Here is a 23,006-nt window from a genome sequence, read left to right as displayed (position 1 = left end):
GTGTTTCTTGGTATCTGTTCCGCACCTAGAACTATATCAAGATTTCCCCCCTGTACTGACTTAATTTAAGTTGTCCCCAAATTTGAATTTCTTCTATGTGGCTTTTAGAAGAAGAATGCTTATCAAATTCTTTCCCCGCTCCAATGTTCATTTCTAATTGCAAAACCCGTCACAGAAAAGTCTGATCCCGTTAGGAATGTGCACGAGCGAGTTCAAGTGTTTTTTTTTTTTTTTTTAACTCGACTCGACTCGAAACAGACATCTTTGAGCTCTACTCGAAAAATTTCCTCCAACTCGCCTTGAATTCGGGTCGGGTCGAGCCAAAACGAGCTAATTCCTGTGTGTAGTTTCAAGTACTCTCTTCATGTATCCTACACAAACAATACAATTATCAATAATACTACTACTACAACTTCTTCTTCTTCTTCTTCTTCTTCTTCTTCTTCTTATTATTATTATTATTATTATTATTATTATTATTATTATTATTATTATTATTATTATTATTATTATTACAGCACCGTGTATAACCATGAAAGATGGGCGGTTTGTATCTGAATACTAAAAACTAGTTGAATGCAGATTTCGGTCGTCGAGAAGTCTTCAGGAGGCAAGAACATCATTCACGAGGTTCTGAATTTGAGTTCCGGAGGAGCAAGTATGCTCGAGCCAAAGGTTGACATCAATATCCGGGTAGGGCTTCTACTTGGGATCAAACATTCGACCATGCAGGTCTCAGCCTTGATGGTAAGAACTACAGTATATACTTATATTGGTGATCACAACATTTGAGGCTGTCTCGTTATAAAAATATATTTTGTCTCGTTATTGAGACGAGACGAAATGCGAGTAGTGTGCCCTGTTGTTAGCAACACTAAATGTATTTTACATTTCTCATAACTTTCGCTTTACAGTCTAAACTGGCCATGATTTCAAAACGAGTTAAGACAAGTTGAACGAATGAGCCATTTATCAAACTCGACTCGACTCGAAACTCGACCTCAAAAACAGTGACTCGGCTCGGAAGTTGACTCGAGAAAATTATCTTTCACTCAACTCGAATTCGAGTTGAGTCGAGTTTTAGCTCGAGTCCTGCCTAGTGATGGGTAAATTCCCGAGAAAATATTTTTCGGGAATATTCCCGGGAAGGTTTCCAAAAATGGGAATTTTCCGGGAATTTATGTGCAAACAGAAAGAAAATTGCATTCTATTACTATATTATGATTTCAAAATAAAATCCGTTTTTACCACAGTATACTTATTACTGTTGTCTCCAGACGATTCTGTAAAATATATATTCTGAACGGTATTATGTTATTTTATTATTATTTTATGCTATTTAGAGACTACGCATAAATGCATGTTTACTTACAATACGTTTTGTGCGAGTAAATATGTAGGAAAAACATTTGGTATAGAAAGTCCACATACTCTTACACCGCTAAACAGTTTAAATTTATATGTAAGTTTATATTCTAAACTTGACCCTACTACTAATATTATAATCACATTAAGTTTTTAAATGTTATAAACAAATTAGGATGGTAACTGCCAGAAAACATACGTAGTCTCTCGAAAAATTCGTAAGGTTGCCAGTGAATGGGATGGCATATATATAGAATGTTAATTTTAGGTACATTGTGCTTTGTTACTGTCTTCTTACTGTGTACTATTAAATCTCTAATTTTAGAAGATACGCTATTTCGAACAATATATACGGTGTTACAAAAATTCGCCAACAAATCTTGGTACACTCATGTCCAAAATTATTGTCGCATTTCTACAAAGATGTTGTTCTAGGAATATAATTTGATAACGAATTCGCCCAGTATTTCTTATAATGTTAGTATGTGTATAATCAGCAAAGACATGTGTCTAGCAAATTTCATGTGGAAAGAGCAGTAAATAAGAACAATAAAACGAAAATATTTTTTTCTTGTCCATTTAGCAACATTTTATTTTATTCAATATAATTTTCGTATTTATAATTCTTTTCCTTGAAATTTACCACAAATATTCATTTCCCGACTATACACATACTATCAGTATTGAAAGTACCCTTCAAAATCATTATCAAATTATATTCTTACAAAAAGACAGTTATAGATATGCGACAATAATTTTGGACATGAGTGTACATGAATACACACATAAACGAAAACTAACTAATCCTAATTAAGGCAGATCGAAAACACCAGTACTATTGAAACATCCTGAGAAGCAACCCTAATTTTGATATAGGCCTATAAACACTACATTTTAAAAGTATGTGCATTTACGACTACAGAGATTTCTTTATTCAATATCTAATTCTTTCTCAGAGAACGAAATTCGACTCAGAGACAGTGTGCGTAGGTTTCCTTAAGAAAATTTCCCTAAAATTACTCAAAATTTTCCCTTTACTTATTAAATTCTCCCTAATTTTGTTGAGTGACCTATAACAGAAGTTATGTGATAAGATTAATTTAGCTATGTTAAAGGAAATGCCAACCACATTTGTTTTATAAGCTTGCTTTCAATTTTTTCTACAAAAATCGACACACATACACCCAGCCAAGAATGGGTGCAAATTATGACATTTTGAACAGATATACACACAAACTATTGTTATTCTTTTGGTTTATTTCTGAAGAACCAGGAAAAATTTAAGGATTTATAATGGTCAATCAATGAGCGCGAAAATTTCCCTGGATTTTCAATGTTTTATCGAAAAATTCCGTTTTCCCCTTTTTGCTAAATTTACCTACGAAATTACCCTAGATTACGGAAATTTCCGTTAAACTACGAATAGGGATGCGCACGAGACAAGATTTGTGGCTGTCTCGTCTCGAAAATGTGCTGTAAAAGTGATGTCTCGACTCGAAAAATGTATATTTCTCTATTGGAAGAGCCGTGTCTCGACTCGAATTTTGTCAGGAAAATCCTCGTCTCGTGCGCATCCCTAACTACGAACACTGGTCAGAGATAGCTACCAGACTGACATCTATTACTGGCGGGTTCGAGGTGTATTAACAGTACTTCACCTCTATCTTTACAGAATTTATAGATTACAAACTGGTTACTGTAAATCATTCATAAATTAATACCTTGCTACAATCTAGTGCAAATGGAAATGGAAACTAAAAAATGAGTTATATAAAGTACAGTCAACGAATTTCAATTTTTTAAGCACCAAATTATTTAAAACTAAGAAGTAAATGATAATGAATGAAAACAAAGTAATTAGTCATATGGTTCTAATAATTTGAAAAATAAAGTAAAGAAATGGAAATAAATTCCTTCCCGGGAATTTATATGCAAGGGGAAAACTCGGGAATATTCCCAAATTTTATTTTCCTTCCCACCGGGAATATTCCCACTGCCCATCACTACTCCTGCCTATTTCCAGATCCCGTAGACTTCCTACAAGAATAACCAAATGCTTGGTCCCTTAAAACTGAATATTCTAATCAAGGCCTTGTGTCATACCACTGACTTTGGAAACTACGTTCATTTTCAGCGAACTTTGTTTTGAGGTACTCAAGTAGAATGGGTCGAGCAGGTCTTTCTTCCTCAAGATCTGTCGCTTGAGCAATGGAATTCGAGATTGTAGCTTTTTCACTTACAACTTGCTCTGAATATTACCTACTGAATTTTCAACGCTAGGTTATTTCACTATGGGTGTTCATGTTCTTCACTTGTGGATTATTGGTTTGAGCATTTGGTTCTCTCGACGAGTGAATAACTAACTTATCAATGCTATCTTGAAAAGATGTCTACAAGAAACGCCACCTCTTTGAACTGACAATATTTTCTTTCCTCGTAATGACATTCACAATTTGAACAATATAAACACCATTATAAAACAATGTACTTTGAGAATTTGAAAGACTTATTCTTTAGATAACGTTAGTTTGTTCCAAATTAAGAACCTTCTACATTGATGTACTAGCTATTGTGAGTAACATTATTTGATTCAAAAATATGAATTTTTAAGTTTTATAATAACAGTACGTTTGAATCGAAAGTTTAAATTGTTTGCGCCGTCTAAGATAGATAGTCCAATAAAGCTATTTAACAGAAGCTATTTATAATATAATGTTATCACATTATCTTTGTGCAGGCATGAACAAAAGTGGACAATCGATTTAAAAATGAAAGAAAAAAATATCACTAACCTAAGCATGAATCGAAGTATGATTAAAAATTAAAAAAGCGTGGTTGTAAAACGGAGTATTTTGTTTATTAGTATGATCTTCCTCTCACAAAAAAATATGTTTAACATGTCCAGTTTAGCCTTGTGAGATTCAAAAGACAATTGAACAAAATATACAGTACAATGATCTAATTCAGAACGCATACTGTTGTGATGTGTAATACACCATAGAATTAACCCCCTCCAAAAAAAAAATATCAGTCAAACACACCTAGTGTAAAAATCAACGAATAATGTTGAGATTAGGTTAAAAGTCCCTCTTATTTAGATTTGGGTCATTCCCCACCCCCCGCCACGGAAAACTAGTACCGTTAGATGAATGATATTTCTAAACTAATAAATCTAAAATAAAACATATCAAGACATTTGTGTTGAGCATTCACTTGGAGAGGATAATCAAATTTTAGGCTGGCGGTACCCTTAGCTCAGTGGTTCTCAACTTTTTTCACTGACGACACACTTTACGGAACGCGATCGACACACTTGTTTGATATTTTTATTATAAATAATACTAATACTAATACTACTACTACTACTACTACTACTACTACTACTACTAATAATAATAATAATAATAATAATATCTATTATAACAGTGAAACCAATTAGTTTTTATAGTGACTCTATGTAGCACTAAGCATTACTGCTATTGCTAGAGGTGTTGACTGGTACAGTCTGTCTCGATTTTAACTAATTATTATTAAATTCATCATTTTTAAATTCTAAAATGTTGCGACATACCTTAGGGGACTGTGTGACACACCAGTCTCTTGCGACTCATCGGTTGAGAACCACTGCCTTAACTACGGGTCTGCCCTAGACAGGCCCGTGCTGGCCCACCGGGACACCGGGACGTGTCCCGGTGCGCCCTCCGAAACATCACAGTATAAATGAAGGTACAAGTTTTTAGTAATAAATTCTTACACTTTTATTGGTAAAGAACCCGTGAAAGGTGCAGTGCGCCCTTTATATTAGGCGCCCTTGCGAGTCCACATCAAAGATGAACGATTTTATTTACCTTTCTGTATACCACAGTTCTGTATAATAAAATGCATACAATTATTATTGGTAAAGAACCCGTGAAAGGTACAGTGCGCCCTTTACATAAGGCGCCCTACGAAACATCACATTATAGATAAGTAGTTTTAGTTATCCTGTGTACCAGTTTTATGTAATAAATTCAAATAATGATTGTTAATAAAGAAGCTGTGAAGAATACAAGGCGCCCTTTACAATTCATAAAGTTGCTATTGGCAGAGAACAGGTAAAAAGTATAATCACTTAAAAAAATATTATAAAGTTAAGTAGCTATAAAACGAAACAACGTGATACATCAAGAATAGTTCGGATAGTCAAACGTACGAGCATTCATGAAATACTACACTGACACTAGTCTCTAATTTACAATTTTTACGGCATCGAAGGTTTCACAGTCTTAATATGCATCCATATATCCGAGCATATTGATTGTTCCTGTGTGTTTTAAATCAGTGTTCGGATAATCAGTACCTATTGTAATTCTGAAATATAGCTACTTATACATTAATTTCCGTAAAATGTGGTCTTTCTGTCACCACGGCACGGCGCGTCCTCAGATTGTGGATCGAGGAGAAGGCCTCTGGGATATAGAGGTTAGCTGAGAATATACTGAATAAGCAGTGGCGGACAGACAAGGGGTGATCCTCCAGCTTGGGGATTTGGTGTGGAGCTAACAACTCATCCTGTAAAAAAAGAAAGAAAAAAAAGAAAGAAAAAAGGCTTGTTCAGATATATTCGCAGAATCCTTGGATCAGAACTGATAACTTGGCACGAACTCAGCAAAGTAAAATCGACATGAGAATTGGAACATGGAAGATAAGAAGTCTCTATAGGGCAGGCGAGTTAAAATGTGTAACGAATGAGTTTAGAAAGATAAGATGGACCTAGTGGGATATCAGGAAGTTAGATGAGAAGCAAGTGGAGGAGTCAAGTCGGGAACTTTTACGTTCTTTTACGGGGAACGAATTAAAAATTACCAACTAGGATCAGAGCTTTTCGTTCACAAACGAATACGTAATATCAGCAATTACATGGGTTGAATTTGTTAGTGATAGATTTTCTTCTACTTGTCTTAAGGGTCGGTGGTGTAATAGTTTTTGAATGCACAGAGCATAGCACCAATCGAAATCCGTCGTCAGCTGTGCCAGGTCCATGGGCCTAACGGCATCAGCAAGCAGTTCCTGCAGATTTTCCGCTCCTTATTGCACACTACTGTCACGGAGTGCCTGTTGATCAAGAAGTTTTTTGAAGCAACTGAACCTAGAGTACAAAGCAAGGCGCACAGGGTCAGTATTGACATTTTTGCAACAGCTGACGATGGATTTCAATCGGTGCTATGCCCTGTGCATTCAAAAACTTTATCACTGCTCGCACTTAACACGCGTCGGGAGCTGGAATAGGAACGCCAATCTTCAATCACTGCCACGACGCTACTGAGAGAATTAGGGAAGTTCTGCTGACGCATGCGCCATGTTAGGACCTTACTCTCTCATGTACACGCAGTCGCTTCGCTCAACATACGGTTTCCTAGCTTTGGGACGCATGGGAAACTTACTTTCTGGATGCGCCTTGTATATTAAAGAAAGCAGAAGAAACAGTTCTCACTGATCAGGATAGCATCTTAAATATATGGAAAGATTTATTTGACAATTTGCTTAACACATAATCAAAAACTAATGTGCGTAGAGAAAGTGAAATGCATACAGCATATCTGTATATTCCAGAACCTAACCAGACAGAAATAGAAATCGCTATTAAAAAATTAAAGAAACATATATCTCCGGGTGTAGACGAAATTCTTGTTGACTTAATTTTAGCTGGGGGGGGGGGGGGTGGAATTGTAGAGCAAGATACACAAACTCATTCTTCTTATCTGGAACAAGGAGGAATTATCACAAGAATGAAAAGAATCAATCATTGTTCCAGTTCAGAAGAAAAGCAACAAGAGTGATTATTATTGAGGTATTTCTCTTCTGTCAATATCCAATAAATTTTCTTAAACATTCTATTAGCAAGATTGACTCTATACGCAGATGAAATTATTGGAGATTATCAGAGCGGATGTAGGTAAAATCGATCAACTATCGACCAGATATTTACGATCCAACTAATACTTCAAAAGAAATGGGAATACAATATTCTGGCACATCAATTATTGACTTTAGACTAGGGTAGGAGGGAAACATTGTACAACATGCGTACAGAATTTGCAATACCGAAAAAGATAGATTAATTAAGATATGTTTAAATGGATCCCAAAGTAAGGTTCGAGTAGAGAAATTCTTGTTCACGAGCTTTCACGTTGAGAATGGCCTGAAAGAAGGAAATGTGTTTTCGCCAATATTATTTAACTTTGTTCTGGAGAACACTATAAGGAAAATCTGAGACAGGAATCAGGTCCTAGAGCTGAATTGTATTTACCAGGTTATGGCGTATGCTTATGATGTAAATTTAATAGGGGATGATAGAACAATAGAAAGGAATGCAGAAATCTTACTTAACGCTTGCAGAGATATGGGTTTAAAAGTAAATGCAGAGAAAACTAAATAAATGGAAGTTTGTCGGGATCGTAACACTGCATTTTATGGATGCGTTAAAATATCAAATAATATTTTCTTTCGACAAAGTGGATACTTTCAAATATCTAGAATCATTATTAACAGATTAAAACCATAATCACAAAAAAATTATGTCAACTGAAAGGAGGTATTTCGTGTTATTATTCAGTTAAAAATCTTTTGTTGTCGCGAATTCTGTTGAGGAATTTGTAGCTTAAAATATAAAACGATAATCATGCCTGTTGTGCTGTATGGTTGCGAAACATTGCCACTGACTCTGAGAAAAAAAAAATCGCAGACTGATAATATTTGAAAACAAGATTCTTAAACCAATATTCGAACTCCAAGAGGAACGGGAATGAGGAATGGCGGAAATTCCATGGCGATGAACTGCACAATTTTATACCATTTACAAAAACATTGTTAGGGTCATCAAGTCTAGGAGGCTCAAATGGGCAGGTTATGTAGCCAGAATGGAAGAAATTAGAAACGCTTTCAAAGTTCGAACTGGAAATCCAATTAGGAAAACCAAAATTTGGAAGACCGAGGCGCAGATGGGAGGACAATATTAAAATGGTTCTCGCAGAGATTGAAATTTAAAGTACAAACTGGCTCAGTAGGGTAAGGACGGAAATCAATGGAGAGCTTTTGTAAATGCGGCACTGAACCTCCTGTGTCCATAGGCTATAGAGCTATATTAAGCTGTTGATACATTTAGCTTCTTTTTATTTGACAGAAATGTTACTACAGAAACTAAAATATTTTTCTCTAGTAAAGAGGATTTCGATTCAAGGTTTCCACAAATTAGCTATGTACGTTAACACTAAAACAAATTTGATGGCGATTTTGATATAGAAAGGCATCTATACTTTCTTTCAAACTATATATATATACATACATACATACATACATATATATATATATATATATATATATATATATATATATATATATATATATATATATATATATATATATATATACACCCTCCATTCCAAAAGAAACCGAACTTTTGAAAACAAATAGTACCACTAGTGCCATCTGTTGTAATATTTTACCGGTAGATGGCGTAGTCCCTCATTGACAACTGGTATAAATGTCATGACATTTGGATGCACGGCAACAAAGTTATTGCGTTTCAACTGTCAGTGTGTTGTGTACATCGGTCGGAAAATGAGTTTCAAACAACGAGCTGCAATTGAGTTTTGTGTTAAACTGGGTAAAACTTTTAGTGAAACGCACCAAATGCTACAAAATGCATATGGTGATGAGTGTCTATCCTGTACGCAAGTTTACGAGTGGTTCAGGCGATTCAAATCGGGTAGAGAGACGCTGGATGATGACGAAAGATCAGGCCGTCCCAGAACCGGATTATCGGAAGAAAACATCGAAAAAGTGCGTGAATTCATCAAACATAACAAACATAACATAACTTGGGCGTCATGAAGCGTTTGCTGGCAAGAATTCGTCGTATTCGGCCCGAATATCGCGAAATCGGCAGTTGGACTCTTTTGGACGATAATGCACCATCACATCGTTCGCGACTTGTAACTGAATTTTTGGTCAAAAATCACATTATTCGATTGCATCATCCGCCCTATTCACCAGATCTCGCTCCGTGCGATTTCTATCTGTTCCCGAAACTGCATTTGGCGATGAAAGGAAAGTGGCACGCATCGATTGATGCCATTGAGAAGGCGACGACCGCCGTCCTAAAGATCATTCCAATAAAGGACATGGAGAAGTCGTTTGACAACTTGTTGGAGCGTGCAAATATGTGTATCGATGCAGAAGGGGAATACATTGATTAATAAAAATGATTTGTTCCAAAATGTACATTGCTTTTTTGTTTTTTTAAAACGTTCGGTTTCTTTTGGAATGGAGGGTGTATATATATATATATATATATATATATATATATATATATATATATATATATATATATATATATATATATATATATGTATGTATGTATGTATGTATGTATATATATATAGTTTGAAAGAAAGTATAGATGCCTTCCCGTTTGTATGGGCGCCCTTTTACTAGACTTGTCCACCGCCCTCATTAGTATCCCAGCACGGCCCTGGCCCTAGATGTATTGTAATGTAGATTAACTGCTATAAATTATTATTTTTCGCTATATATGTATAAAAAAATACAGCTCCCCCTCAAGAAATCAAAGTTTGCATCGTCACTGTCCACAGTGCGTTTATTATACAGTACAGAAAATATACGTTGATCTATTTTCACGGTCCAGTGTGAATGGCGGGAAAAGAGTAAACGCAATAATAGTAATAGCACAAAGAAAATAAAATATATTCTCCGTAGCAATAGCATTCAGTAAATAAATTATATTCCTATAGTTATTCTATGGTAGGAATGGATATTCTCAGTCCATGGATTGTTAAAGATTTCTCTTTTAAATATAGGCCCCCACCTATATAATTCTAATTTCTATTAACATAGAGTAAATACGTTCCGGAACGTATTTAATCTATGCTATCATGTAAAGAAAAGAACTTATTCTTATTGTGGAAAGAACTTTATCTACAACGTGTTCTTTTTTTTTCATACTGGAACCACCATTTATATGAGAAGGTATGATTTTACATTTATTTATTAATTTTTTACAGAATGAAATATATGAAAAGATTGAGTGTGTCCGCTAATCACATGCCATCCCAGGAATATGATTGCGAGGGGCCAGAGCGCACAAGCAGTCGTGGCCGAGTGGTTAAGGCGTCTGACTAGAAATCAGATTCCCTCTGGGAGCGTAGGTTCGAATCCTACCGACTGCGCAAATTTTTTTTTTCTATCTTTGTTGAAAACTGACGGATTGACAGAAAATTTTCACTTATTTCAATTCAACTTATTTTGCTTTGTTTTGTTTAAATAACGATAATTTCCTTATTGTTAAGTATTATGATCATTTAAGAAAAAAACACGTATGTGCTGGTGTATGTACGAATTAACTATTTTGTGTTACATAACACAAGCTCGTTCTCTGTGATAACATTAAAAAATCAGTTTTTGTTTCACATTACAAACATTTGGAGTTTTGTTTATGCTATCACTCTGCCCGATCAGCAGAGAAAGTAACCGCATATAATGAATACATGCTGTTTAGCAACACATCTGCCATCTGTTGGAACGTTTGATCATGAAGAACCCAGTATGTTTTACTGCATACTTCTGCCCTCTCGTAACGAAAATCAAAACCACTTGAATTTTATCGACAACGTGTTATCTTTTTTTTTTTCACATTTGTGCCACCATTACATGAGAAGGTATGATTTTACGTTTATTTATTTATTTATTTATTTATTTTTAAAGAATGAAATTTATGAAAGGATTTAAAGTATAAGTTAACCTAACATACAAAAGTATTTTATTGTATTATTATTTCTTGTCATACAGATTTAACTTTTAATATCAATATATGCTAAAGTAAGGTAATGTGAAGACGTTAAATTCATTGTAATTATTAGCGTTAGTACTTGTAGTAAGAAAATACGTAGATTAGTACACTTCAACTTATCCCCAAATATTTGCGTACTCAAATATCTTTTAATCTTTGATAAATTATTGTTGTAATGTTTCATCGTTAGATGGCGGAAAAAGCAATGTAACAGTGAGTCCAATTCTCGTCATACGCATCGTTTATATCATCCAAATTCACTTCTGACGTTTGATTGAAGCAGTAGGGTAACTCAAGGGTGTTCTGAATTTAACACCCCCCTTGAGCAAGGTATTATGCAAAATTAAACATTTGGCATATTAAAATGTGTATACGAATACTTGGAATTAGGGTGAATCACTAGGTGCTCTCGGTGCTATGCTAAACGCTGCTTGAATAGTGCGGCGTTGCCAGATTGTGTCGAACGTTTACTGATGCCAGATAATAAAGGAAGTAATCATGGAATTCTGCTTGGATACTTACTGGGATTAGTTTTCGACACTTACTGCAATTCACAGCAAAGTACCGCTTCTCGAACTGCAACGCTAGAATCCAGGAATTTCCTTATTGTGACTACCACAGTAAACGTACAAATTCGGCAACAACGCATTATGGCGTTCTGCGCTAGTTCCTTGTCAAAATCTATTTCCTTAAATGTAAATTAATATTTAAATAAAATGTGAAACATAACACGAAAAACGGTAAAACAATATATCTATTTCGTAATAAGATCGTAACTTAAAAATACTTTACACATACAAATAAACATTTCATAAAACTGAGCACTTCTAGTAAGATCTAACAGCAAGTGCCATTTTGTGTGCTCATTTTAAAATAGTGTTGTAAATAGAAAAAAAAAACGGTTCGTATTTTTTCAGAAATGTACGTTTTTTTTTAGAAAAAATACATTGCCTCTCGTTTTTTTCTAAATTTCGTTTTTTTTTCAAATGGTCATTTGTAATGCATCTTACGTCTATTTAAGCATGAAATATTTTTATGTAGGTGTAATCACCGTAAAATGCAACATAAATTAAACGCTAGATACTGATACGCTACAAATATTTTACAATTTACATGAATACCATACTTATTAACAATTCGGATTTCAGCAATTTTCATCAATATCAACTAAGAAATAAAAGTAGAAATGAAATTTTGTTTTTTCGTGAAAGTAGGCCTTTAATAAGTACGAAAATAATGTCACGAACAGTATAAAATTCCAATAACTTGTCTAAAGGTAAAAACTAATACTAATTTGCCTAATAGTATTTTTCTAAATGTCATATATAAATAATTTGTCGACTAGATATATGATATGCAGAGCCGGCTCTACCATATATGCAGTGGCGTATTTACGATTTTGTTTCGGGAGGGGCTTTGCCTGAAATGTGAAAATTCTGCAAGATATTTATTATACTTTACTACAGTAAGTAAGATTTCGGGGGGAGGGCTTAAGCCCGGAAGCCCCCCCCTAAATACGCCACTGCATATATGCAACACGTTCATTTGCGTGGAACGGCAAGCTTGGATGGTCCGGCAAAATCTGCCATAAGTATATTATTTAAATTAAATATTTCTTGTTGGAAACAGACTTCATGATGATGGTTGTTACATTTACTAAGCTGACCTTCTATTTGAATACTACATTCATAAATTATGTTTAGGTTGCAGTAGTTTAAGGCCACATGGACAATTCTAAAGCAAATGGCCGAATAAATCCGAGCACAAATTGCTTGATTGTTGTCAAATGCAAGAATTCAATTCTCGAATAGTAGTGAATATCTGTTCCATTTAGTAAGTTATCACAGTTTTGATATGAAACTAGTCTTGTTTTTGTCAGAAACAAGTTCCTTATCATTGAAGATAGAAACAAGTTTTTTTTTTTAATGTTAGAAGATGTAGAAGAAAAAAGAAAGAAATAAAGATAAAAGAGCTAGTTGCACTGGAATTGCAAACTGATGCATTGAGATTGAAGCTCGATAGTGAATTCTATAAAACGGATACCATCTTTCCTCTGCAGGTGTGTTTGCTTTATCTTTCACTAACATAATATTTAAAGGAAAAAAAACAGACACAACGGAATTGCATTTTTAGTGAGTATTTAAGCCTTTCTGAGTGCGACTGCACTTACCCTCACCTTTGTTGTTCATGCTGGAGTAGCATACTTAAAATCATGACTTTTAAGATTTGTTCTTTCTGGAGAAAGGGGGAGGCGGCAAATTATCCCATTGCACGAGGCGACAAATTGACTAGGACCGGCCCTGATGATATGTATATAAAAGACATGAATATAGGATGACTCAATTTGAAGTAATGCAGGGTGTTTGAAAATTAATATTAGGGTTTTGAAACTTTGTAGTATCTATTACAATTAACTTACAATTATAAATATTATATCAAATGAAAGAGCAACTAAAACAGTTTTGTACGAAAGCATGTATTATACATGCATTGTTTCTTCTGTCTGCCGTTAGAAAGAGCAAGTAGCAAAGATGGAGACTAGAGAGCAGAAAGCTTTTTGTGTTTTAATAAAGACTGAATCTGTACAGTGCAACCGTCTGTGTGAAGAATATTAAAGAGACGCTTTCAACTACGTCTTTATCGTTTGCAGTTGCTACAGGTCTAAAGCCTACAGGCTACGGTTTACATGCCAATTTCGCAAGTGAAATATTCCTGCATAACAGTGAAGATTTTCTGGATCGTGTCGTCTTCAGTGATAAATCGAAATTTCACCTAAGAGCTAATATGAACACTCATAATGTTTGCATCTGGCCGTCAGCAAATCCTCACAAGATGGTACAGTTGAAACGAAACTCCCCTAAATTGAATGTTTTGTGCCATATTTCGGAAAGTTTATGGGCCTTTCTCGCCTATCGACTAGATGTGTGCCGTGTGACGAATGAATCTCACATTGAACATTTGTAGCAAAGACTTTTTGAGGTGATCTTTTACTTGATACATTGCTTATAATTGTACGTAAAATGTAATAAGTACTACGAAGACTTAAACGCCGATATTCCTTTTGAAACACCCTGCATTTCTCACCAACAGTGTTGGAACTAAGATGTAAAAATGAGAGAAAATTTTCCTTATAAAGTTATTGTTTACAACGATATTATTATTAGTAGAGACTATAACTACAACCACAACACGAGTTAGTAGTCAAAAAATGTAATCAAATGTGTACTCGGTGGCTAAGGTGGCCAAAGTGGCACACACAGGTGTGTCACTTGTTTAATCCGCTCCTGTGTGGACACTAATTAAGATATCGGGATATTATTCTGGCAAAATATGGTTGGACTATTGTATATCATATTAATTTCTTTTTCTTTTGGTGTCGAATTTCCTTCTCAAATTTCACCCCAGTCAAAAATTCGAGAATTTTCTAATTTCGAATTTCCTTTACTTTTTTTTCCTTGTAGCTTCCTTCGTTGTAGAAAGACATCCTTAAGACTTGCCAGGTAGATACCTCGGATGGATACCTAACTGTTGATATCAATTGGACGGGCCTGCGCACAGTGTTCTCAATTAGGGAAATTAAAATTCTCCTATATTTGGGCAAAAAATTAAAAATGTTTTTTTTTTATATATAAATCCGCACCTATACGTCCGAGTGCAAGTCAACTTACGCCAATCGAACATTTGTCCTTACTTAACAAACGAAAGTACAGATCGTTACAATGGGGTAATTAGGGAGCGCACGTAAATTTCGTATTTAGGTTCTAACCCTTGATTTTTCTAGTTTTTCCTTACTTTTCTGTTTACCGTAATATATTTTTGGTAATTAGAAGCTTTGTTCCTTAAATATCCTCATAATACTTGTAGGATATATTAGTGGTATACCAATGTTTAATTTAAGATAGATTGCGTCTGTCTGGTAGCAGTGTTACCAGCTACAGAAAATTTTAATTCCAGATTTTAGGGGGAAATTTTGGAAAAATTATATGTTTTGTCCCTATTATTTCCCTCTTGTTAGCTATATCGGAAGAAACATACCAGTATCTGGAAGTCCCGTCTTTGCTCTACACAGCGCACCATAAAAAGTTTCACTAGAATAATTACGGGAAGTACAGTTGAGGTTTATAATAAACCATGTTCTGGAAATGGTAAGAAAATGGTGAATTTCTGAGGTAGAATGAGATTTTTTTAAATTTCATGCTTACTTTGTTATATATCGCCATGATACTTGTAGGATATATTCTTGGAGTATTATGGTTTATTTTCAGATAGTTTTCGTCTGTCTGATGGCAGCGTTTCCAGCCAAAACAATTAATTCCCGCTATTAGGTGAAAAAATCGGAAAATTTCCCTTTTTCCCTCTATTATTACCCTCTTACTGGCTACATTGAAACAAACATACCACTACCTAAAGCTTCCTCTTTGCCCTATAGAACGCACCATAAAAAGTTTCAATAGGATAATTAGAGAAGCTGTACCCCGGCATATTTGATTTTTGCTTGTGAGGCGTAAAAAGTGTCAAAAATTCATGTGTATGACAGAAGTTTTTCTTTCCCTCTTTGAATGGAAGCCAGCGACTTTAGGATTTCACTGTACCTTGTCAACACACCAAAGATTTGTTTAAGTGACTTGAACCCATATAGCAGCAGTGGTGCTAGATACAAAAAATTTTGAATTTCGGTTAGAGATTTTTTTGTAAATTTTCACACCTACATTTCCCTCAATAATTTCCCACCCGTTGGCAACACTGCAATGCAACTTACACCAAAAAATAGCCACATCAATTTTCTAAAAAACAAGGTATTAACCATATCAATCGAATGAATGGTTTTTGAGCAATAAGTCACTAACTGGAAATGTAGGAAAATGCCAAAAATGACCTGGGGCCGAAAGGAATAATCACACAATTTTGCTTGTATAGCTATAACCTGACCAGGATAGCTGTGCGGTTTTGGGAGGATGGCGCTGCTGTTGTGTTTACATCAGTTTCTTGGCAAGCGCGGTGGGACAGGGGAGCGGAGAGTTTCACTTTGCAGTGTATCCAACGGCTTTTTAAAGTTGCAGTTTAGATTTTGTGCATAGTCTAATCTCTTTACGCTTAATAGAAAACGCCGTAACTTATGTATGTATTGTAGTGGGCCATCCCTGAAGTAATGCAGATGTATTGTGAATAGTGATTTATGAATGGAAATTACCAATTTAAGAACAACATAGCACAGTTGACAATTCAGTGAGCTTCTACCGTGTATTCAGCAGATTGTATAAAAATCGATTACGTTTTATTCGATTTCATTATAAAACAGTAGCAGCCTGTAAAACGAAGGAATGACAATGTCAGTGACTGAAAGATTAATTTTGGGTTGATAGCTTAGAGTTTTGCGCAATATCTTGTAACTGTAAGTTTAAATCAAGTTAAGGTTAAGGCTCATGATGCTGCTGTTTAAGTGTATGTTTATCGATTGACAAATAAAATATTTTTTCGAGTTTTAGCCAGGGAGGAATCTCGAAACGTTTCCTCTCGAGAACTGTGAAAGTCCTTTCCGCTAGTCTATTGGCCAGCGCATGTGCTTTTATTGTATGTGGTTCTAGGTTTGATTCCCATTGAGAGAACAAAATTTAATTTTACAATCCTTCACTTTCATTAATCATCTGTCTCCTCTAGCATAAACAACATAATCATGGGATGTTAAAATAAAGAAATTTTATTTTTTTGTTCGAGAAATGTGAACCCTTTGGGGGAAAAGAAGGTAAAGAAATTTTTCCTTCATTTTTTAAAGATTTATGGGATTGGATAGCTTCCCTTTAGGGATTGATTTGTACAATTTGGTTCAGTGCACCCTTCTTTTAGGATCATTATAGAAATCCAGCCCTTTGGTAGAGTTCGAATAAAAGTATTCATAAAACATCAGCGTATGGGTAGTGTAAGAGTAAGTATCATTGCTTCAGCACACAATAAATTTTATTTACGAGGAAAGAAATTACCTCTGGACTAACTCTGAATTTCTCTCAGGTTTTAGCTATCAGGTCACAAAGAATTAAATTTACTAACTGTTTTCACACACAATATAATTTTGAAACTTGGGAGCCTAGTGTTATATTGTGTCTGTAATATATAATAATGCTGATACGTTATTCTGTTGAACATCTGAAAGGGATTTGTCGATTGACTTCAGAGGACTGAGTTTAGCCCATAAACACAAGTTGCCTATAGTTCAAACATATCAGATGTACGGTCTTGTTTAATAAAACCTGCTCCTCCCAGTCCTTTATCTGAAAAGTCCTATATTGGTATTCACATATGAAATTCAAAAGCGAAGTCAATCGTCTTTATTCAGTTGTACTTTTATTTCAAGTGTAAGTATTAATATGCGCTACGCATGGTTGCAAGAGGTTGGGTGGCTTTTTTTAAAACACTGAACTGACATATCTAACATTGGCGCTCACCTTCTTTATAAATTGATGTAAGAAACGGCCGATTGATTTCCAGCCAATTACTTCACCATCGGTATTTTTGAGCAATGAGATAACAATGGGTTCGTTCTTTTTAAACTTGATACTTTGAAAAACTTATAGAAGTCGTTTTGTTATTCAAATACATATTCGCCCTAATCAATTTCAGAAGTAACATTAATCTTAGAATAACGTAATGGCTGTAAGAGTTACCCTGAAAATGTATTTTGTATGTTTTCTTTTTTACGTATTTCAGAGATTTTGTCTAAATTTTACTGAAGTTCTAAGGAACCTTCAATTATCAGGCACCCCATTTTAATCGCTCCCCCTCCGCCGTCAATGCAACACTTCTAACCGTTTCCCCAGGGATCCTGGGTCCACCCCTGATTGAGATGGTACATAAAAATAACTTTTTCTAATCCCTGTCATTATTTAGCATGGTTTAGTATGTTTTTTTTTTTTAAAAAAAACGATATTTCTGCCACATTTTGAAAACTTTATTTGAAAGTTTTCAAAATGTGGCCGAAATATCTTTTTTTTTTTAATTACTAAACCATGCTAAATAATGACAGAGATTAGCCAAAATTATCTTTATGCACCATCTCAATCATGGGGTGGACCCTGGACCCCTGGGGAGACAGTTAGGAGGGTGGCGGTGAAAGATTATCAGTTCTCTACCTATCACCTAATTTTTGAAGTACATCCGAATATGATTTCAATGCAAAAGAATTTTCTTACTCAAGACCCCGATCGCTCCGCCCCTGACTTGAGCATATGCGTGAAGTGGTTTATTACGAACAAGACAGAAAGAACTGTGATAGATTAATTACAGAACTGTGATAGATTGATTACAAGTAGTCCGGTTAGAAACACTGCTGCTTGCATTTTAGTTCCAAAACCGGCCGCCCGCACTCGTTCGCTGGTTGTGTTATACAAAGAAACAAACGATTTGTAAGTTACGAGGGCTTCGACTCAAGTTCTGTTGATTATTTCAATAATCTGCAAGATAAATCAATAAATAATAGTTGCCAGAAAAAAAACAGACATTTGAAAAAAAACATGAAAAAGAACAATGTTTTTTATTGAAAAAAACTTCACAGAAAAAAACCGTTTTTTTACAACACTATTTTAAAATGAATCAAACATTTTCTTTTATTTGTTACCCTGTTCAATATCAGAAGACATAACCAAATGAATCAGTGTTTTGTATTGTAGCTGAAACGTAACTCTATCTTATAGTACAATAATTATAATATGTAACGTTTCATTGCGCAGTAGTTAAGGGAATGGGCTAAAATGTGTACTGACTTCCGGGTGGTGATCCACCTTAACTTAACCCCCCCCCCCTTGATGAAATGTTGCTTGTGCGCTACTTAGGGTTGCCATATTTCAAAAATGAAAATGCGGGATGCTACTAATTACAAGAATGTTTGAAATGCTTAAAATGAAAAGAAGTGTTATATACTAATTTACTTTCTTCCATTAGATCGAGTTGTTAAAGTATTACGTAATCACATTTTTAGTCATTTTGCTAAACTTTCCCAGTGTTAAGCAAATGTGAGCAGATAATTTAGCCTCTTCCCCTGGTAAGAAAAATTGTTTTTGTTTTAATTTCTGAGGATCTGTTATGGGATTATTCATTGTTAATTAAAATATTTCAGAAGCAAGATGCGAATTGAAACAGAGTAGGAAAGACCGGGGCACATTTGCCAACTTTTTTAGTTGCATGTGTGGTATTTTATCTGAAACCTATTTAGAGGTAAACAGGATATCATTTTCTTCCTTATACCTTTATGAACGAAGTGGAACAGGTATTTTTTCACAAAATGAATATTGAGTTTCACTACCAATGGTTAAGTGTGATCATGTGACGTTGGAAAATGTGCTCCGTATGCGAGGCAAGTTGCCCAACCTACTAAAACTATACAGGGGCAAGTGTTCCAACTACTTCACATGCTAAAACACAGGTAATAAATCGTTGCTTTTACTGAAAATGTACCTTTTGTTTATTGCTTGGACAGTATAGGAAAGTGAGATTATGGTAGGACTAATCAACAAGTTAACAAAAGTCATCATTGTCTGAATCACAATGAACGCGAACAAAAAATACATCTCCCTTTGTACAGTTTTCGTGTGCCCAGTTGTTGCATTTTGTGTACCTGACCCACTTCTCCTTTGCCTGAGAGTTGGAGAAAGGTTCAAAGCAATAAATGCATAAACAATCATCATCATCTTTATCACTCGAATTAAAGTTTTTTACACAATAGACTACCGGTATATAGTCAATGGCAAGCACGTATTCAGTATTGTTTTTGGGAGGGATAGGGCCATAGCCGCTTCGATATTTCGAGGGGGTTGTTTGGACGTCATTTTTGCGTAAAAAAAAATGTCAGCATAGAATAACATTAGCTTTTTTTACGTTCCCCCTGGCTGCGTGCCTGGCCACGGGCTACGTATTGTGTACCATACATTGTTATTTTGGAGATTTCTTTACACAGTAGGCCCTACATGCATTTGTTATAGTCCTACTAAAATTAGAGAAACTGACTGAGACCGGAAAAATATTGGAATACGTGCCCCGTACGTTGTTGGAAAACCTGCCCGATCGCCATTTTTGAACTTCAACATAATCTTGACGAGTAATGGTGTATATTATTTGCAAAACAAACACATCGTTACGTAAAGGAAGAACACCATCTTTAGTACATGCAATGCCAAAGCAGTACGTTTAACACTAGTACATTTATTTTAAGTTTTAATGCAGACCTGCTACTTTACTCATTTTCGAAAAAAAAAAAATGATTTTACAAGATCTCCTGCCTACGTCAACACAGCTACTCAACTGAAACTTGCGTAGATGGTGTGCCAAGCATTGTTGCTTCAGCCAGTCCACCCGCAGGAGCGATCTACCAGATCCTTTCAGAACTAAAGCCAGTTGGAAAACGTGCCCCTATAAAAAACGCGCCCCGGTCTTCCCTACTGAAGTTAACAATAAGATTGAGCATAAAACCTTTTGTTCCTGGCCCAATGAAATGAATGCTTCGTTCAATATCAAAGTAGTTAAATCGTGAACTAAATTAAATCCATGTTATATGTATTCTATTTTTTTTCAACGTTTGAATTGGCATACTCAGAAGTTGAAGAGAATAATTAAATATCTAATCCTGCGAAAAAAGCAAACTATAATATACCCTTCCTTTCTTCTTCGCTGAAATTCGGGACACAGATCCCTCTTGTCCCGAGAAATATTTTTTAGGGACGACGGGACGCAGATCCCTCTTCCGTGAAGATTCCGAATTTTCCAGGACGAATGACAACCCTAACGCCACTAGATTGAAGGTCATTATCCAGTAAAGCAGAACTTCTCAACGTGGGGATCGCGACCTTTAGGGGTCAAGAACGTAACTGAGAAAGATAAATGTTATTAGAATCTAGTAGCGGAAAAATACATTTTTAAAAACTATTTTAAATTTCTTATCTTGATAGGCACATGTTTATGCCCATACTTATTGTCGAATACATTAAAACATATTAAACACAATTCTAAGTAAATAAAGAATCATTTATAAAAACAATTGAAAAAAGAGGATTAAAACTGATGAATGTCTGCAGGTTTTAAAATACAAATATTAGAACAACAAAAACTACATATCAATCAATAATATATAAAACTACAACTGACATAAAATATCGGGTACTTCCGGTTGACCTGGCAAGTTGAAATTTGACATGATTGTAGCTTTTTTGTAGGCTAATCCATGGAAAAATTGCCGAAAGTTTATATCTTTAATTTTTTAGAGGGTCTAAAAGGGGAAATAAAGAAATTCTCCATGTTATTTAAATGGACCTCTTTTTTTTGGGGGGGGGACATATAATCTCATATTTTAGATACTTGGAATTGGAATAAAAACTTGAAATTCGGTATGCTTATATGTTTTCGTTAGCATTACCCAAGTAAATCACCAAAAATAAAAATTTCCAACTTTAGAGTGGTTTTATGGGGAACTAAAAAATCTTTCCTATGTTATTTATACAGGACATCTTTTACACTACAAAATATTTAGGCACTTCCGGCAGGATTAGAACGATGAAATTTGATATGATTGTATCCGTACCGTACCGTTTCCTCGTATACAAACTTCTTAGGTATTATGTTTTAATGTAGTTTTTTTAATACCTCTAGAAATAACACAAAAAGGAAAATCTAGCAACAACAGGTCTGTCACCCTCACCGACTTTCCTTCGATCAGCCATAAATAAGCCCTAAGTTTGGTGATATCCTCCACCACCCGCGGTGTGTCGGCATCAGACAGGAATTGTATATGAGGATAGAAAACGTACTATAATAGTATTATATTACATCCTATGTTAAAAAAAAGAAAAAGGAAAAGAAGAAAGGAAACAAAAACATTCCCAGACCGAAGGCCAATACTTGTGCAGAAAATTATTTAAATCAGGCTAAACTTATGTATGGACAAACGCCAAATATGAGCATAATACAGGATGTTTCAAAACAACACAGATAACGTTTGGGAGGTGATTCCTGACACCAAGATAAGACAAAAAGTATAGACCAACCTGGGTGCACAAATGTTTCCTTTCGGAGTTATAGGCTGCCGAAAACATGAAAAAATGAACTTTAAAGGTCCATAACTCCAAAAGTATGGGACCTACCGTAGTCGGGTCAAGACTTGACTTAGGAACTAATATGTGCGCTATTCAAAAATACATGTTTCAGAATCCTAAGGTACAACAATTTTTATAGAGGCAGTTAGGTTACCGGTATATAATTTGAGTTGAGTTGAGTTGATTTTGAGTTTAAAGTCACGTTCAGCAGCGAGGCTATATGAGACGTGGACCTACTGATTAACGTGGACTCCGAACCACTTGAGCTCCCGCCGGGAATCGAACCCGGGTCTCCCGCGCCAAAGGCGCGTAGGCATATAAATTTGAAGTACTCACCAAGTACCTCTATAAAAATTGTTGCGGAAGTACCACAGGATTCCGAAAAATCGATATTTGGATAGGGCACATATTAGTTCCTCAGTGAAATCTTGACCCGACTACGGTAGGGCCTATAGTATTGAAGCTATGAACATTTAAAGTTCCTTTCTTCATGTTTTCGGCAGCCTATAACTCCGAAAGGAAGCATTTGTGCACCCAGGTTAGTCTATACTTTTCGTCTTATCTTGGTGTCAGGAATCATCTCCCAAACGTTGTCGATGTTGTTTTGAAACACCCTGTATATTGTAGATTAATGAATATTCTTATGGATTAGAATAAGTTAGTAAAAAAGGTTAAAAAATGATTAAAAAATAACATAATAGAGAAAGCACATCCCGTTTGAC

The 23,006-nt window shown here is 35.1% G+C and overlaps 1 protein-coding gene and 1 non-coding gene across 5 annotated transcripts in view; both read left to right on the top strand.

The window, feature by feature from the left end:
* LOC145669682 (UPF0462 protein C4orf33 homolog) overlaps nt 1-23,006 on the top strand; it is a 77,720-nt gene that overhangs the window by 8,344 nt on the left and 46,370 nt on the right. For 2 of the 4 annotated variants that reach the window (XM_081737952.1, XM_081737951.1), the window contains exon 1: nt 10,963-11,081. The exons of 1 other annotated variant lie outside the window; for it this stretch is intronic. In XM_081737952.1, the coding sequence (XP_081594078.1) occupies nt 10,969-11,081 (113 nt within the window). In that variant the 5' untranslated portion in view covers nt 10,963-10,968. Of the gene's footprint in view, nt 1-10,369; nt 10,393-10,962; nt 11,082-23,006 lie in introns of those variants that run through there. One more of the 4 variants, XM_081737953.1, reaches the window with a different exon arrangement.
* On the top strand, nt 10,511-10,592 carry TRNAS-AGA (transfer RNA serine (anticodon AGA)). Its single transcript has one exon. It is a non-coding gene; the product is annotated as a tRNA-Ser (tRNA).

Source organism: Thermobia domestica, chromosome 14 (genome assembly GCF_964235325.1).
Source record: "Thermobia domestica chromosome 14, izTheDome1.hap1.1, whole genome shotgun sequence".
Taxonomy (NCBI): Eukaryota; Metazoa; Arthropoda; class Insecta; order Zygentoma; family Lepismatidae; genus Thermobia; species Thermobia domestica.
The sequence above is the reverse complement of the archived record's forward strand: the minus strand, read 5'-3'. Positions and strand labels throughout refer to the sequence as shown.